Source organism: Venturia canescens, chromosome 2 (assembly GCF_019457755.1).
Source record: "Venturia canescens isolate UGA chromosome 2, ASM1945775v1, whole genome shotgun sequence".
Taxonomy (NCBI): Eukaryota; Metazoa; Arthropoda; class Insecta; order Hymenoptera; family Ichneumonidae; genus Venturia; species Venturia canescens.
The window spans coordinates 2,024,466-2,043,102 of NC_057422.1; the positions used below are offsets into that span (position 1 = coordinate 2,024,466).

Consider the following 18,637-nt stretch of genomic DNA (forward strand, 5'->3'; position numbering starts at 1 on the left):
GCATGAGATTCTTCGAAAATTCTTCAAAGGCTCCGTCCAATAAAAAATTTCGGTCCGTTGTTCCGAATTTTCGATTCATACGAACCAGTCAAAATTCGCGAACTGTACTCGAAATTCGGAAAGCCTGATGCCGCATTTGAATCCGGTGATTTCAATAAAATTTCTCGATACGAAACTCAATGGGAATCGTTAAAAAAAGAGTTTTACGTTTTTCCCGAAGTGCGCGTACCGTGGAACATCCAAAGATGGCAATTGCCTCACACGGAGCGCCAGTCTTCAAGACATTTGAAATTATACAAATTTCTTATCATCCCACACCTGTCATCTGAATGATCTGTCACGCGGAAACAGTTTGGTAAGCACATCAGCTTACGCGACGTGAAAAGGCAAACAAAAAGTATTTCGGGTATATAAGCCAGCTTGACGAAAAGCGGCTAGTACAGAAGAAGAAATCATCAACGGATTCCAATAGCTGAAGCAGCATGTGTAAGATTATTTTAATTTTTTATTCGTCATAAAACCCATTGAATCACAAAGTAGATTCCAAATGAATGAAATCACTTTCATTGAATAACTTTTAACAATTTTTTATTAACAGTTTTTGCCAAGTTCTCGTGGATCATTTTATTGGCGGTTTTCGTCGTTGCTGTTCAGTCGAATTCAAACGAAAAAGCGACAGTGGTACGTAGAATTATCATGAAAGCGAAATCGTGAAAAACTTTTGATTTACCAACGTGAAAATTGATTAGGATTCCATTAAACGATTGTGCGACGAGGGATCACGATCGTATTATCCATACAGAAACGCTGCTAAAGCTTGCGTGGTAAGTTCCAATGATTCAAACATTTTCACTCCAAAAATAAAAGAAGTTCGATTATTGTCTAAAAATAAGATGAAAAGGAAATAGCGTTTTTCGAGTAAAGATAATTATTCGGAAAAACAGGATTTCAGCACATGCGAAAGCTCATGCATTAACAACGCCGTCAGTACGTATAATATCAGGGGCTGAAGTTTTCTACCGAAAAAATGGGGAAAAAAACAATCGGAAGTGCGCTGCAAGTGAGCGTATGAAATTCAAATTTTCTTCTACGCTAGTGGCACGATTCTATATGGCACGGAAATAATTGAGCATCGATTGTATTAGGATAAAAAATAAAGACTGCTACGATGAATTCCGAATATGACAATTCAACTTTTTTCCTTCTCAGCGAGCTTATTTACTTGAGATATGAATTCCCATGCGTCGACAGTCGAGTTTCATCAAAAAAAGCCTCCCCCTCGTGAAAGATATCTTTGGGAGTGTGACATTTTCTATGAATTTTTTGCTCATTGTGTCCATTAATCAAAAAGTATGAATGTCAAGTATTCTTAAAGTTGAAGAGCACGCGAAAGTGGGCGAATTTCGTTCGAAATGTTGAAGCACACAGGCTCAGCGTGGTTCGTCCATTTAAGGAGGGTGGATAGCGACGATACAATGTTGCTAAACCATGTTAAATACATTTAAAATTTCAAAATGATAAGGAGTTTAATAAAAATTGGTCAACATATTCTTTAGCGCCAAATTAGACGATACTAATTTTTAAAGATTTTTCTTCTGTACAGTTATCGAGTAATTGATCACTAAAGTTCACGTGTACGAGCATAGCGTTTCCACATATATAAATATATACATTCCGAGCATAATAAGAAATCTGCTTTAATGCGTAATTACTCGCTAACTAAGCAGAAGAAAATTTTGAAAAAATGGTGTTTTCGCACTTGACGTTGAAGAACGTTATCACGAAATTTGATAAATTTCAAATTATTTAGACTTTTGTATACCCAACCTCCTTGAAAAGCTTATAAAAAGAAAGGAATTGAAAGCGAGATGCAGAACGCAAGGAGAACGCGATCGATTAACAGTCTCGAAAAAGCTGAGCCAAGTCCTGGAGGAGTGCGCCGATTCGTGGTAATTTGTTTCTTGCGTCGGAATAAAAGACGAAGGAAGAAAGTTTGAATGAAAATTAGTGAGTAGCGGATGAGTCGGGGCGAAGGGGGAATATTCTGATGAGAACGTGAGGCTCTCGCGAACGCGAGGTTCGTATTGAAAATGATAAGAGCTCGAGGTGGGATTGAGGTGGGTGGTAATCGTCGCGAAGATGAGGAAAAAGGAGAAAGAATGGCGAGACGGTGGGGGAGAGTGCAGGAGAGAAGAAGGGTCGACGTCATCGCGGAGCGGCGACGAGCCGAAGCTGTCCTATCACGTTGTTGGGAGGTTTTCGTGCGTCCGTGGATCGATGAGGAAGCGCGGCTGGTGCCGTCGCGCCGTTATACCACGAGCAGGAACAGGGTGGTGGTAACCGCCCTCCCTTCGTCGTCCCTCGAGAGCCTGTTTTTTTGAGCCCTCAGGTTCACGGGATATGGAACGTGCTCCGGCGGGGTGGCGCGGCGCATACGCACGCGAAAACCAACCGGGTGCGCACATCTCTTGTTATTCTTTAATTCCGGCTTGTCCTTAACGAACCCTCAGAGAGTAGGCACATAGAGAAGCACTTGCCCTCTTTTCGAGCCCTTCTACGTCCTTTTTTCTCATTCACCAAGCATGCAAGTTCTGTGATAGTGATAGCAAAAGCTTTTCTATTTCTTTATCTCCTTTCATTCCGGCCTGGGTCGCACACGGGCCGCCTTCCCAATACACGAGATCAGCACACACAGCCGGAGGTGTCGGAACGCTGCGGCTCTGCTTCAACGGAGAATCGAGGCGGTTGGTGCGCGATTAAAAAGCTCGCGGTCGCTCCACGACACAAGTGCGGTCACCCTGCGAGGGTGCGAGTCACATTCGACCGGAAGAATCTCCCTCCGCATCGTCAAGCCCCGAAGAGCCGAGGATATTACTCCCAAAATCAACGAATGGGATCGTGCTACGGTTATACTCGCGACCAATGTAGGTCAGAGGGTGAATCCAACAGCAGCAACTGCAACGTTGTACCAGCGACACATCGGAGAGTCGAACTACCCGGATTTTATCACGGAAGTGGTCGTCCACCACGAGGAAGCGACGCGTGGCTTCGCCTCCCTCGTGAGCGTCGCAGCTGCGCATAGTCCGCACACTCCAACGAGGTGACACTCGCCGAGGATAGCCCAACGCACGCTCCGGTCAGCGGTGTAGTACGTGCAAAATAGCCAGAGCGAGAAGCACCGCGCTGCGGGACGGCCTCAACTACGGGGGACCACCTTCGAAACACCCTTAAATGTTGCAGTCCAGTTTCGAGCCTCCGTCGTACCGCGCCTCACGAGCTTACGCCGATTCATAAACCCCGCGCATCCTTACGACACCCTTCCGAAAAGGGAACTAATTTTCAAGGCACTAATTCGAAAGGATCCGCCAGGATAAATCTCAAAGGCCCGTCGATGCTAGTGACTAACAAGTGGCGGTTTTTTGACAGCAGTCGTCGCTGAGCTAACCACTCGAAACGCTCGTCAGTGGAGACGATTCCTTTCGGAATGTCCGAGCCTGGATGAAGGAGCACTCTCGTTCTGGACCTTCCTCCGCGCCATGCCCGGCAAGCCAGGAATAATGATATTCCATATGGAATCCACTCTCGTTTCATTCCCTCTCTGAAACGAAGGAGACCCCGCCGGACAGTTTGCACGGGAAAACAACTCACTTTTTTTCCTTCTCTTTCACACAACTCTTTCGTTGCTTGTTTGAATTATGATACACGTTTCCTCGGAAAACTCGCAGAGATACGATCGTGTCAAGCGGAAGGGTGTCGCTTTTCTCGCTAGTTTATTCAGGACCAAGAGATTCGTCGTTGGAATGAAAATGGAAGAGGACGACGATATGGAGCGCGGAGCCAGGGTCGAAACTCCCGGTAAGTCTCTGACTCTTCTTCCTTCAGGATTTCTCATACATCGCATTTTCTTACTGCATTTTTATCCAATTTAATCCGAGTCCCCGGTCCGTTTTGTCGACACTATAAAAATGCAATTTTCGTCGAGACTGACCTCCTCCATTATTCAAGTTGATCTACCAATTATCCGCTCCGTATCGAGCCCCGCATCTCAACCAGTCCGTTAACTCGCGAATGCCCGTCGGCTGCCTAATCGAAGGGAGATTTCATTTTCACGACAGGGCTGCGCACGGCGCTCGGCTATTTTCCTCAGGGGTGCGGAGAGACCTTAATTTACGAGGGACCAGAAGTACGCGAATTCACTCGTGCCAATCGCAACTCTCGATACTCTTCCATCCAAATCTGCAAACCAATGAAAACTTTCCCTATGAAAAATACGAATCGCTGCGAATTCCGGCTCCGAAACTTGCCCCTGTTATCGCTCATTGGATCATCGAACGCGGAAGTTTTGAAAAACTTTTAATCCAGTGAACCGAATCTACCGATACTTTCAGTCCGTATTTACGATCCTTTCGATTTAATCTCCAAAAGTTTTTAATCTTTAATCCATTCTTGATCGGATTTCACTCTTGGGTCGAAAACAATTGAGTTTTTTCAAATTCTTTCACCGTCGAACAAATTGATCGGAAGTTTTGTAAACAATTCGTTTACAAATCCTTGTCACCATTCCTGAGTCGAAGTTTCTGCTTGTCACTGCACCAAAAAACGTTCAAACGACATTCGGGAAGTAACTGCTGGGCCCGAAATACCGCACAGCTCAAAAGTCTGAGTGAATTTTTCCCAAAATATTTACCAGAAGTTTCGGACGATATTGATTTCAAACATTCGTGTAGAAGAAATCTGACTAGGTCTGCGAGCAAGAAAAGGATTCATTGACCTGAAAAAGCCAAAGATTTTCACTGAGAAAGTGATAACTCGACAGGCAAATAATAAAAAAGCATAAAATGGATCGAACTTTATAATTGTAGTTAATAGAAAATGAATTCATTTAATTTGGTTTGTTGTTTTGTAGATTTTTATTCAATTGCTTTCGTTATTTATAAGCTTGAGCTTTTCGTTTTTTATGTGAATCATTCAACTGAATTTGCTTTTTCACGTTCCAAGCTTCTGTGCTCAGACTCATCGGACTTTTCATTTTTTAATGATTTTACATCAGCAAAAACGAAAACGTTCAGGTTCCCAGTTGAGTGTTATTTATTAGCCAAAAGAACAGTTTCGCCCAATTAATTGCTGCGAATAAAATGCAACGAGAGATTACGAATTTCATTCATTTGTTGCGGTGCAATACGACAAAAATGACCAAATTTCCGTAACGATGTTGAGCCCCACGAGCATCATTGAGGTTCGATCGAATGACGAAAACTATAATTTCCTGAATATACTCAGCTCTGGTGACGAATATCTGTCGTCGAAGTGGTCACGAGATAGAGAATTCGGTATCGAGGATTCCCTCAACTCTGAGTGTGACAGCGGTCGATGTTGTAGTGGCTTCGGCGCCCTGTCATCCGTCACCCTCGCACTCGATCCTCACACTCACTCCGGGAAGGACTCGAAACATTGATCAGGATATGGAGGCGCTCAGACTGAGTCGTCAGGACAACCCTTTTTTGCAGGTGACGATTCCGAGACGACGATTATTTCATTGCAAAACTGTTCAATATTATTCGGTTGATGAACTCCCGACAAAAATCTTACTTCCCTAGGTTTTGGCCAGTCGAGAGAGTCTCGTCGAATCCATCGAGGAATCCGAATCTGACGACGCTATTTTGATGTCCCAGGTAAGCCTTCATCGTCAGGACGGTTCGATAAAAATTGGATTTTCGTTCAATTCTCTCTAAAAAAAAAAATCAACATGGCGATGAGCCCCACGAATGACATTTCTTCAACTTTTTTTCCATTAACAATTTTTCTAATCGGAGTAACGACGACGAGCATGAGACTTGGAAAAGCGACAAGGAACTATACTCAAAATTGCTGTTTGCTACAAAATAATTCAGGAACTGGGCGACGCTGATCCCTTGACCCTGGCTCAGGTTCACGAGCACCTGGTCCGCAGTCCACCTCCGGCTTCGTGGCCGCATACGCCGGTCTTTCATTTCCCTCATCGAAACCCAGCGTCGGGGAAGGTCGAGAGCATCGTTGGTGGTGGTTCGCACTACAAAAGTCCCTCGAAGAGCCCCGTGCATCGTGGCCCAGCGGATAACGAGTTGTCCAGGAGTGAGCCCTCGACCGACATCAGAGGTACGTGGGGGGAGTTACACTCACCGAGATGAGACCTCGGCCAGAGAGCGAGAGCCTCGCTCTCCGGACGAGGAGCGCCGGAAAGGGGAGGAAAAAGCTTCCTAAAAGCTTTTTCTTTCTCGATGCACACAGACACAGAGGAGGGAGGCCCGGTGGCATGCAGAGGCTGAACTTTCGTATAGGATTGCGGATTAAAATTTCCTCCGACTCGGTATTTTCTCGCTTTTTTCATTCTTTCGTATACGTGCAGGTTAAACTCTTGTCTCCGTCGTGTTGGATGCCCTCGACCTTGCCGCAGCGCAGACGTCCGATCGATCAACGTATTTTTACCTCGAATAAATTAATCCCGGGCCATAGCCCGCTTTTATACACGTACATTTATGGATATACGCGAGTGTAACCGTTACGCCAATCCGGGAGTGCCCACTCCAGGCTTTCTATTACCGGTCGACGGATCTTCGATTTTCCCTCACACCAAGCCCCAATTCTCTTTCGCTTAATGCCTCGCTCTTCTTTATACCACTTCGCTACATATGTATTCGTAGAGATACTCATCGCGGACGTCTACTCAATTACGTACAGGCCCTCCCAGTAGTGCAAATTGAACTGAAATTAACGACTTTTTTCACTTTTGTATGGAATTAATCTCACGAGACTTTTTAGGGGTAACGATTCCTCAGTAATCGATTACGATCATTTGAAACATTGAAAAATCAAGTTTTATTATAGAAAAGTGGCCAAAATGAGGAGAGGGATTTGGAAGTTCTGGGTACTTGACATTTTCGTTTGGATTGGGACAAATTTATCGAGGTTTTATCTCACGGGGATTCAGTAGGATTGTGGAATTTAGTTCATTCGATTATCACCCGAAATGCTTCGCATCGAGAATAGAAATTCGATGGTTCCGTCAAACTTTCCGAACCAACGAATCTTGGGGATAAAATTAATCAAATTTACTAACCCGGGCCAACAAAGTTTATTTCATTCGCAAATTTGTTGCCTGAAATAAAGGTTTCTCACTGCAACGAATTTCGTTTACCATAATTCCTTGGTTCAGCACAAAATTTCGTTGAACTAGCGAATTTTATTTTCTCAGCACATAATTTAGGAGTTGGAAAAAATGGATTTTTCAAACGAACCGAAAATCATCGGCTCTTACAATCTTTTATGGTTTCGTTTATCTAATCATCGAAATTGGTACGTTTAAAAAATTAGAGATTACGATTTTTCGGTTGTTTTTCAAATAATTCACTCCTCGGAATTCTAGCGCAAAATGAGAGCGCGTGCACTCGCTTTGTTGGCTCGAACGATCGGACACGAAACGTCGTGTACATGGGAATATACATCGCGTAAAATCGTACACGTGCTTTTGTTTGCTGGTAGAGCACGTTAGGTTGACTTATCGATGCGCTCCTAAGCACTGTCGTTCTTCAACCGCGATGATATGTTTTTGCTGCACACACTCGTAACCCCGGAGTCGGTGAAACACGCGAGATCGATGTATCGATTTTTGCCTATCGAAACTGGGCTAGAAGAAGAAGGAGAAGAAAAAAAGTAGCGACATGTGCATTTCAGGCTGTTGGAGGCCGACCTTGAGCACGAATGTCATTGGCGTATGGATCGTTGAGTGACAGTCAAATGGGAGCGGAATTTTAATTTCCACTTTCAATAATATCCGAGAAAATAACGAGGGGAATCGAATCGAAATGAATTTTTTCGCTATCGACGAACGTTCGTAACGAATCGGAAATGGAACTCCTCCAGCGACTGCGCTCGAGCCAATTCTTCATTTCTCTTTTCTCATTTCAGACAGACACACCCACACATTCTCGCTGCTGAATCCGACGCCGATCCGAACGCTATCGGAGGTTCGACGGCTCCACAGATCGGCGGACGACAGCGTCCAGCTCATGTCATCCGAGTAAGTTATCCGTTTCCTCGAAGGAACGAACGACCAATCCCGCTCGGGGATTTCAGGAATAACGATGAATTTTTTGAAAATGGGAAAACGGGAGCGTCCGCCGCCCCTTTCAAGCTCACTCGTTTTTTCCACTCGCACTTTTCCGCGATCGTAGCAATCGGGGACGCGGAGTCGGAAATCGAGCAATTTTCCTTTTCTCTTGAAGCGATAAGCAGAGTCGAGAAAGCCCCGTTGGGCCCTCCGATTTTGAAAATCGGTGCCGAAAAAACAGCCTCGTTTCTTGAAACGATCGACTCGAGAGATTCCGGGGGATACCGCGAAGCTAAGAAACGATCAGTTCCTCGACGACAGGACGTCACGGATTGGGGATCATGACAGACGAAGATAAATATTTATCGAATTTTGGTGAGCAGATCAAAGAAAAAATGAACTTGGACGAACTTTACTGAACGACCGGAAGTGTAGCTCGGATGCAAATTACGGTTGCAACTGTTGCAAAAGAGTCTCGTAGGTAAACCAGATTCGAGTAGTTTTTAAGCACGAGAACAACCAAAAAAGCTATGCACCATGAATAACGATAAAAAACTCTCGTAGTTATCGAATTGTGATTTTGCAATAACTCAGGCAATTTACAACAATTATCCATTAAAACCTCATGACGTTTGGCATACGCACACTTTTTATTCATATTTTATCTTCAATTTTGCAATAACCTCTCCGTATAGACAAGCCTTAAACTTTTACACGTCACACTGATGCAGAAAAACAAACTAAACGCACTTCAGAACGAACGATATTTTTCTACAATTAGCCCAACGAGACGTGGAGTCGAATGAACGAACGTCAATAAATAATCGCGCAAATCCTTTTCAGTCGTCATTTTTCTCTGCGTGATTCACTCGACTCTTGAGATCTTTCCCGAAAATCTCAAATATTTATCCTCAGAAAGCTTCCCCGGATAATATTTCGGTTCGGAATATTCCGAAAAATAATTTTCGATTTTTCGGGGACGAGTTTTACGAGTCAGATTTTTCGTTACCGTTTGCGAATAACTACTGCGATCTGTGCGTCCTCGATCTCTGCAATTTTCCACCTTTGTGAGCAAAGTTCTTCGCAATTATTTGTCGACACTACTGTGATCGAAGATGGAAGAATAAAATTTCAAATGAATAAAATCAGACCGTAAAATTGCTTTTTGTGGTTGTTTTCGAGATCAAAATTCTTCAAATTTCATTAAAAATTCACCGCCATTGCCAGGCTAAACGGAATCGCAATGGTTATCCAAACGCTCTACCTTGTGGGCAGCTGAAAAAGTATATTAACGCAAAGAAAATAATTTGAAAAACAGGAAACTCTTTTTCCACAGGCCTTAGAAATGACCCATTCTTAACGGTTACAAATGAAGCATTTCACGTAAAAGTTGGCTTCTAGAATACAGATTTTTTCAGTTATTTTAACAACAAGTTTTCAATATTTTTCTTCAACGTAGAAAATACGTGCGCGTTCCTAACCTTGTCAATTCGTTTTCCAACAATGACAGAGTATCATTTCGTGACGGATGCAAAGATCGCCTTTTTTGACGCGATTTTGATATTTTTTGTGAAGGAAAAAGAAGAAAATATTTTTTCCCATTCGAGCTCCATAAAAATCGAAGAAAAACAGAAAACGACTAATTTGGGGACTTGTGCGCCCAAATTTTGATGGACGAAACACATTACCGGATTCCGGGAGGGTAACTTGAACGTGAAATGCAGCAGACGGAGCCTAATCAATAAATCGTACTAATTAGCGACTGACAGTCAATAGCTACAGATATTAATTGACGACGTGCTGACTGAAAGAACAATTTTGCATTTCGTTAGATTAAAATAAGCCAAAAAACGTGAGGTAGACCGGCCTTAATGCAGTTCGCATGGACGGGCGTGTTCGAACGAAACGGTGGAAATAAATTATTCGAGGGAATTAAAATCCCAATGAAAACTCGTTGATTAACAATCAATCGATTCAACTGTTGAAAAATTGTGTATTTTATTCAGTTTTAAATCATTAAAAAAGAGTATTAATATTTAAAAAAAATAAAATAAAAACGAAAATGGCCTTTCTCAGAAAAAAATACTCCAAATTAAATGCCACGCTAAACGATGCAAATTTTCGACTTTTTTTTTAACGTAGTTCCAAAAAATTATCTGACGAATAAATAAAAAAGAGTGACGAATTCGAGTTTATCTTGGGAAAACGTGAAAACAAGGCTTTTTCGAAATCCTCCATGATGCCTGCAGAATTCGTTGCACCAATCACTCGCCTCTTGGCATTTATCCTACTGTATAATACATTAATATATCTCTGTAATTAAAGTACGTGGCTGAAATAGCCGAAGCTTGTTTTTCCGAAGGTTTTGAAGCGATGCTTCGAAAAGTGAAAATTTGAATAAGCCAAGGGTCGGGAGGGGGGATGGCAGTTGCTCGAGTGTGTTTAATTAATTCAAAGATTCAAATGGCTTCGTGCAAGAAATGATGGTATCATGAGTTCTCTGTGTACACGATGAGCGTCCTCGTCAAAGTATATTTTAGCATATTAAATTAATTTTATTCAATGCATAAAGTATTATATTTTCGGTGTAAAAGTATGTAAAACTACTTTTTCAGATAGGAAAAAGTTTGAACAACATTAATCAATTAGTTTTGTAGGGCAGTGCGAAAGAAATCAATAGAATTTGTCGAAGAATAATGGCTATTGAATTTCTGAGTAAACGAAAAAAAAGTGATTGTTAATCCCCCCCCGTCACGCTGTAATGTCATAGAAAAAAACTTCTTCGAAGCACAAACAACTTTGCCTGAATATTCGCATGATAAAAACGAGGTTAAATACTCCCTGGAACTGAAATCCGGAGGATTAAAATCCTGCGACGTTTTCGTAATGGAACTCTTTACCAGTTGGCAGTGCCTGCAATTTGTGTGCAGTAAATATGGAAATATCCTGGATTCGGAAGAGTTATGTTAACGAGTGAGATAAAAGAACGAGAAGAATGAAATTTTCGTTGTATCGTAACGGTGCAAACCTCAATATCGAAGAGCATTTCGGTTCCTCGCATTAAAATGTTCGCTATCGCTTCAATTCATTAGTCATAAACTATAAAGGAAATTGGCTCCTTTGAAAAAAGGAGTGAAAGCAAGATAAGATGCTGGTCTATTGAGGAGCAACCCTTCGAATTGCCCAGTCAAGAAAATTCATGATACTCAGTAATATCAGATTTAGAATCGTGTACATGTCATCTCACAACATCAATGTTATTCGTTTTGTTTTATTAGAAGAAAATGAAGAAATTGTACTTATGCATTTACCACCTGCGTGCGTGTATGTATATAATTGTGTGTTTGAGAGAGAAATTTACCGATTATATACTCGAGCTCGGGTGCACCAATTAGCAGGGTTTATACAAGAAAACAAAATCACGTAGGAAATAAGCGATAAAAGAATATAAACGTTGTAAAGGCGTAGAGGAAAATACAATCGGAGAAAGAACGATGAAAAATTGTAGAAAATTTTTAGAGTCCATTGACTTGCCATTGAGAATTGAGATTGATTATATTACATGATATATGAATGATCTTTTATGTATACATCGCCGTACCTATATTGCACCCGTGGACACCGCACTGGTGCAAATTTGCACTGACGAAAATTCCAAGTGTCTAGAACTTCAAAATGCCTTTCTTCAATTTGCCCATTTTTCTATAATAAAACATGATTTATCAATTTTTTAAATGCTTGCAGTCGATTACCGAGGAATTTTTACCCCTAAAAAGTCTCGTTGTAAGATCAATTCCATACATTGATGGATGAAATAAAAACGTTTTGAAAAGTCCAAGTGCAAATTTGCAGCAGTGAGGTGAGTGGTGAGTGTGTAACCTCAGGTGGTGTCTACGGGTTAACGTTGAAACGAATTTTATTAGGAAATTTCATTTTGAAAAAACAACAATAACAACAACAACAAAAGGGTTCGTGGAGATAAAATTGTACGAGAGTTCATTTAGATTAGACAAGAATTTGGCTGTATTGAGTATTGTACAGAAATCGTGTTACAATCAATTCTTAAGCTCTGAAACGCTATATTTGTTTCAGGGCTCGAAGATGAATGAAAATATTGGAAAAATTGTATGCTTTGTTGAGATCTTTCCAACGAGAGAAAGAAAAATCTTGATTTCTTTTCACGTTTAAGATAAAACCGCATCAACGATCAATGGCATCCTCGGTTTCTGGTTTCTGCTGGATCTATTGAGGTAGTTAAAAAAAATATTCGTTTTCGTCTGCGAATTATTAATATATTTTAGGATTTTTTGCACGTCAATTTTAATGATTAAAAAAGTGCTTTCAAATTTTCGCGACCCTCAAATTATCCATTCAGAAAATCACGAACTTTCGAGGTCATCCGAGTCGACGATTCCTCCTTCCTCCCAATACATTTTGCTGGAGATACGAAACTCTTTTCTTTTTGCCACCTCAATAGATAACGAACGTAATTTGTCTCACTGTTGGGGTCGAGTACTAACGAATAATCGGCCTATATATACAAATATTTCGACACAGAATAGCGCCTAATGTAATCGTACTGAGACGAGTGCATAATAACTACGAAACTCTCGATATACACTGAGAATAAAAATGACATTGTAGACCAGTCGAAGAAAGTGTAAAACCGATGCAAAGTTTCGTCGTTTCTCACCGAATAATCGGCCACTCGTTAGCACTTTGTCAATTCCTTGCTATTTCTCTTGCCATTTCAGTTTTATTTCTCAGTGTATACTAACAGAGTGCAATAGTTGCGGAAATAAAGAAAAAGCTCTAACAGTATTCTGTGCATAGTTATCGTCACTAAGGATCGATGTTACATCGACGTTATAAATACGAATTGCAAACTGCTTCCGTACCGTCTCAACGAGATTTTGGATCGATCTTCAACAGCACTTAATGTATTTACCTGTTTTTTGTTTCGTTATTTTATAATTAATTGAGAAAAGAACTATGATTGTTACTTATTTAAATTGTTTTTGAATTTGAAACAATGAGAAGAACGAAATAAAGTCTATTTGTGTTACTGTGGATAGTTTGTTGACTGTGTTGATTGTGAATTGTTCTTTCGATCGTTCTTTCGAATAAATGAATTCGTGAAATTTTTCAACCATTTATTTCGTGGATTCGTTCACAGAGTGATGGACATTCTAACGAAGATTTACGAAATTGTTCATTCTTTGAGAAATAATAGGCACTGGTTCGTTGGTCTCGACGGTGGAACAATCGGATCTGGCATTTGGTGACAGAGCAGAAAAATATGTCGACAATCGTGCAGGAAATGACGAAGGACTCGAGGAGTCGAAGATTCCAATGGAAAAATTTGAATTTTGTCTCTGCCAGAAGCCAAAATTCGGACGAAAATTCATCGATCGGTTTGTCTCTCGTACAATTTCTTATTTTCCGAATTAAGAGATTTTTTGACGCTTTTGTATTTTCGATTATTTCGAGCAGATTGATTTCCAAATGCCAAATAATTCGGTCGGCGGCTCGCAAAGCATTCAAGAAAAATCCCAAAGCTGGCACCGTCACTCAGGGAAGGTTGGCAACTTAAATAAAATCATTGAGATCGTTGAGTCGAGAATAAATCCGGGAAAAAATACATGAAAACGAAAACGACGCATTTTAGTAGCGAGTCCAAGGAGTCGCCGAAATCCCCGAACGACGATCGATCCTCGGGTGATCACGAAGAGGCGGGGGACACTTCGGAGCGCACTTTGGTCTCACAAGGTCCGAACAAAATCAAAGTATTGAGAAAAAAGTGGAATGAAAACATTGTCAAAAACGTTAGAATGAATTTTTTCAATGAATCATCACTTTTTTTAAGTTTCGAGCACGGAGGATCCGATTTTAATCCAGACCACGAATCCGATCGAAACAATTCCGACTGAGCCTAAAAGGATTGAGAGTGAAAGAACTACTCCAATTATCGAGGCTGAACGAACTCGTGAAAATTTGGAAAACTCGATGCACGGAGAGAACAACGAAGGAGAAAAGTCGTCAGAAATTTTTTCACAAAGTTTCAAGGAAAAATCAAAAGATCCGACCAACGATTTTCTCGAAATCCCGAAAAATGTGCCTATTCCAATGGAGATTCGTTGGAAAACTGATCTTCGAGTTTCCATTCGATTTGTGCTAATATTTGTTTTCTTCTCCTTAAGGCAAATTTCAAAATGGAACGGTACACGAAACGAAAACGTGCTCACAAGTGTCCGCAAGCTTGCCCCTGTGAGTTTAGCCAGGAATTGAAAGAAATGTTTCACAATGTGGAAAAGCTTTCGAAAGATGCTGTCAAAATGAGTAAGCGCGGGAAGCACTGTAAATTTCGGCTGACCAAAAGCGAAATAGACTTTTTCAAGCGAGACGTGAAAATGTGTAACGTCATGATCGGAGAGATGCGAAACCGTCGACCAGAGATGCGGGAACGAATGGACATGTGGCAAGAGATCAATGAGAAACTGGCCTTTCAAGAACAAGAATTTAGATCCATTCTCGACGGCGTAGGGGAAAATTATTCGTCCTCATATTTGTCAATATATTTTTTGAAATATTGAGTGAAATTTTGAAAATATTTACCAATATCACGAGCAAACGAAACTTCAATTTTTCTTAGATCGAATCGTTAATGATAAAAACGAGTGAAGCCGAAAATTTGCTGATCGATTGGTTGCCCGAAGGGAAAATGGAGCATTTGAGAATCGTCCAAAGAGCCTGGGAAAAGAGCGAAGAAGCAAGATTAGAAGAGTTAGAAGATCATGAGAGAGCACGAGCCGAGGTTTATAGAAGATTAGGCATTTAACCTGGCAGTTGTCTCGTTACTCGTCCGTTGAAAAGTTCACTTCTCAGGTTCTCAGGCTGAATGTATGAAAAGAGGCGAGACAGCTACTCTGAGAATTTTTCTCCACGATTTTTCGATAAGAACGAACAAATAATATCTCAAAAAATGTCTGCTCAATCAATTAGAAAAAAGTCGAAGAGATTTTGCGGAAGAAAGAGAAATGGTTCCACGAGGAAACAGTACGTGAAGAAAAACGGAAAATTCGGAGAATTCGAGGTTTGTCGAACCTTAAAAACGCTACCGATGTCCTGCAGAAGTACATCGATGAACGGAAATCTCAGATGAGTTGCCAGGGCACGAAGAATCGTCCAAACATTTTTTGACAATTTCTAGGCAAAATTGTGAGAAGAAACATCCATAAATATTCCTTATCTCAATTTCTTTTGTAAGTTTCCGGACATCGTTTTTTATTTAGATGTGATATTGACATACGACTCTTGAACTGCTTGCTGAGTGAATAAAATTTTTTTATAAAAAAAACCTATTGACTATAACCTTGAGATTCAAAGATCGCTATCATTCATGAGATCTTCAAAGCCGAGAGTCATTTTTCGAGATACTCTTTTCTTATCTGGGTCGATTTCTTTGGATAATTTGACTCGCTCGCTCAGTGGAACGTACACAATATTAAATTCGTCGAAGGAATCGTCAGCCTTGAAAATGCCAGCATTGTTTGGTTGACTTTGGCAAGATGTGTTTTCGTCATTCGTTGGAAGGTTTGGTTCCTCGTTATCCTCGATACGGAGAGCGCTGATACTCCTCAAATCGAATTCAACGTCGTTACCTTGTTTGCCGCAAACTCTGTCGACTATTTCGGAAATATCGTAGACCTCGTTTTCCATATCACTTGGAAAATCGTCCGGCGTCAATTCATCGAACATTCTGCCGAGGGTGTCGTTGTGACGGGAGGCGCAACCCTCGGTGGCCAAAACTTTGTCGAACTGGGGTCCTTTTTTGGGAGTTCCTGATGCGATTGGTTTCTCAGGATGTAACGAGTCAGTGGGTTTGCTCCGTTTCGTCGCGATGGAGATAGCTTCGAACGATTCCTCGAGATCCTTGACTCGTTGAATAAAATCGTCGATTTTACGATTCCCTTTCTCAGCTGCTATTTTCCTGGGTCTCCTAACTGCTGTTTTTTTCTTTGTCGTCGTTTCGTCCTCGTTCTCTGCCAGAGCTTTTTTCTTTCGTGCTTTCGCTGGTTTTTTTTTCTTCGCTAACCTCGCGCTTTCGAACTCTTCAGTCAATTCGGGATAACATTTGGTGAAAGCGTCCTGTGGTTCGATCGACACAAGTTCGTTGCTTTCGTTCTCGATCGTAACGCTATTCTCCTCGTCTGATGTTTGGCCCAGCGTCAAACCTTCCAATATTCCGTCCTTGTCCGACCAGACGACTTCGTAACTCGCAATGCTCTTCAGGTTACGGATTTTCTTTATTCTTTCCGGTATCATTATACCCTTCATCAAAAGACGATCCGCTTTTGGAATTACTGCTAAATGTCTCAATTGCCATCGTGTTGTCAACGGAAAAATCTTTGCGAAAGCGTACTCTGGCTCCCAACATACGTGGCGCTCCATGAATTCCTAATTTTAAAAGAAAGAACTATTATTTCTAATCAAATTATCGTTTGCTTCGCATCGCCCTTTTAACCCGTTGAAACTTACAACAAATTCGAGAATTTTGGGCTGCCTCCACTGTAGATCCAAACGCGATGGCATCGGATCCCTCCTCACGAGAAATTCATCGATGAGTTCCTGGTTTGGGAAGCCCTCAACGGCGAGAGCTTTCTTACGAAGGGCTATCTCGTTCGATATGAGAGCTCTCGTTTCTCTGGCCAAAAATATGAATTTCATTTTAAGATGATGCTCACTCAATTTTATCGAATTTCTATTATATTTTCATAATTACTTGTAAGAATCGTTGCATTTTGAAACAGTCCCACAATCGGCGCAGCCCGATTTTGCATGAGTTCTAACTTTTCCTTCGTGTCCGCAAGACGTACAAATATTCGGATCTTTTAATTTGGATTCCATTTGCTTGAACTTCGGATCCGTTGGCCAACTTGTAATTCTGATAAAAAGTATTCATCTAACGCTTGCTATCAGACCAAGAAATTTCATTTTATTACCTGTCAAAAATGTCCTTGTCGTCAACGAGTTTGAAGAGTTTCAGCACAGCTTCTTTTCCTACTCCACTTACACCGTCGTCGTAATCACAACCACACAACAATGCCATCACCACCATTTTGTTTCTTCCGATTTGATAAAGTCTCTCGATCTTCTCGATGGAATACTCATCGACCGAACCACCTGAACAACTGCTCTTCCCAGCGCTTATGCAAAAGTTTCGATACACCGTTTTCGCTCCGTAGAGAAAACAGTCGCTGTCCTGACTTATGCAAGCATCTACTAGCTAGAAAGAGATAAAAAATGTTAACCTCTGATCAAGATCTCACTCACATTAACTTTCTGCTATTAATTTAATTTGATTGAACTACTCATAAAAATTATCTAAAGTATTAGAGATTGTTTTTGGTCCATAAACTTGAGCTTCTCAAACATTGGGAAATATTTATTCATTTTTAATGTCACTTTTCGAATTTAATTTAATCTCATTTTAAAAACTTTGTAAGTAAACATCATTTGTATACTTACCCCATCAGCATTCAAGTACGCACACATTGCTTCAGCCTCTCCAGACCCTTTGACGCATTTCAGTCCCATGAATTCCAACATAGTTTGACATTCTTTGAGAATCCTATTGAATCTTGTGCGCCCAACTTTTTTGGTTGTCTTTCTTTCTCCTTCATTCCTGAGCTCGTTTCTTCTAGCAATTTCTTTGTGTTTGAGTTCAGGAGCTTTACCCTCGAGCACAAAAATCGGAGATATTTCTTGCATCAACAAGTATGCAGTGCGAAAATAAAGATTCCTTAATAGAAAAGAAGGATTATATATAATCTAGACGACACTTTGAACTTATTGTACAATGCAAGAGAATAAAGAGATAATAATCCATCACAAGAAAGTTGGAATAGATAGAAATTTACCGAAGATACATTTTTGGCTGTGCACAATTATCAGTAACAGTTTGGCTGTCAACGACCCAACAACTCAGATCTATCGCGATGGTTTTACCCTGAAGTTCGAAGAGTGGTTTTCGCTCGCACGAAGGCGAAACAATGTTCCAAAAGTCTTTTACTCCCATTTTTGCAAAAGAAGTAATCAGGAGTGATAAAGAATAACGAATAAAACATTCAGAAGGAGCGTTTGTTGAGACGCTTCTCAAAACATATAATTCTCCCGCCTTTTTAGGTTAGTTGATTCTCGGAAACACTGGACTAGACTAAACGTTCTCTTTTCTCACGATTTCCAATGTTGAACATTCGGCGGCGGAAGAGGTTAGAAGGAAAGATGAGAAAAGGGAGTAGTTTGCCCATTATTGAGTTGGCGAATGAGAGCGTCGAGATTGAAAATATCTCAGAAGAAAAATCTTGCAGCTGTTTTAGCGACCGACCTCGCGTTATCTTCGAACCAGTTTGAATACTCCGAGAGTGTATGCGTTTACGTTTTGTGTGCGTAGTACAACACAAAATGGTACACGTGCTTACGTGGAGTTAAACCTGCTAAACTGATGCAACGCAAGCCATTCGGCATGAATGAGGCGTATGCTTGCTGACG

The 18,637-nt window shown here is 41.0% G+C and overlaps 2 protein-coding genes across 3 annotated transcripts; one reads left to right on the forward strand and one right to left on the reverse strand.

Moving 5' to 3' along the window:
* The first annotated feature begins 2,450 nt into the window (after positions 1–2,450).
* LOC122406887 (uncharacterized) lies at positions 2,451–13,156 on the forward strand. The gene is made up of 5 exons (XM_043412686.1): positions 2,451–3,855; positions 5,281–5,507; positions 5,598–5,672; positions 5,892–6,135; positions 7,945–13,156. The coding sequence occupies exons 1-5, from the start codon at positions 3,696–3,698 to the stop codon at positions 8,058–8,060; spliced, it is 822 nt and encodes a 273-aa protein (XP_043268621.1). The 5' UTR covers positions 2,451–3,695; the 3' UTR covers positions 8,061–13,156.
* A 69-nt stretch (positions 13,157–13,225) lies between these two features.
* Gen (XPG-like endonuclease) lies at positions 13,226–18,560 on the reverse strand. 2 transcript variants are annotated; one of them, XM_043412683.1, is made up of 6 exons: positions 18,007–18,560; positions 17,615–17,888; positions 17,089–17,372; positions 16,869–17,030; positions 16,625–16,790; positions 13,226–16,543 (listed from the first exon to the last, which is right to left on the reverse strand). In XM_043412683.1, exons 1-6 carry the CDS (start codon positions 18,162–18,164, stop codon positions 15,467–15,469), a joined length of 2,121 nt encoding a protein of 706 aa, XP_043268618.1. In that variant the 5' UTR covers positions 18,165–18,560; the 3' UTR covers positions 13,226–15,466. The 2 variants fall into 2 exon arrangements, with proteins under 2 accessions (XP_043268618.1, XP_043268619.1); XM_043412684.1 differs by having other exon boundaries at positions 17,615–17,824; positions 18,007–18,116.
* Between the last annotated feature and the right edge of the window lie 77 nt (positions 18,561–18,637).

Coding starts and splice junctions, on each gene's coding strand:
- LOC122406887 (XM_043412686.1), top strand. CDS start 3,696: ATGATACACGTTTCCTCGGAAAACTCGCAGAGATACGATCGTGTCAAG. Junction 5,508..5,597: donor AGGACAACCCTTTTTTGCAG/GTGACGATTCCG, acceptor TTACTTCCCTAG/GTTTTGGCCAGTCGAGAGAG. Junction 5,673..5,891: donor ACGCTATTTTGATGTCCCAG/GTAAGCCTTCAT, acceptor AAAATAATTCAG/GAACTGGGCGACGCTGATCC.
- Gen (XM_043412683.1), bottom strand. CDS start 18,164: ATGGGAGTAAAAGACTTTTGGAACATTGTTTCGCCTTCGTGCGAGCGA. Junction 17,031..17,088: donor GACAAGGACATTTTTGACAG/GTAATAAAATGA, acceptor ACTTTTTATCAG/AATTACAAGTTGGCCAACGG. Junction 16,544..16,624: donor CCAAAATTCTCGAATTTGTT/GTAAGTTTCAAC, acceptor TTTTAAAATTAG/GAATTCATGGAGCGCCACGT.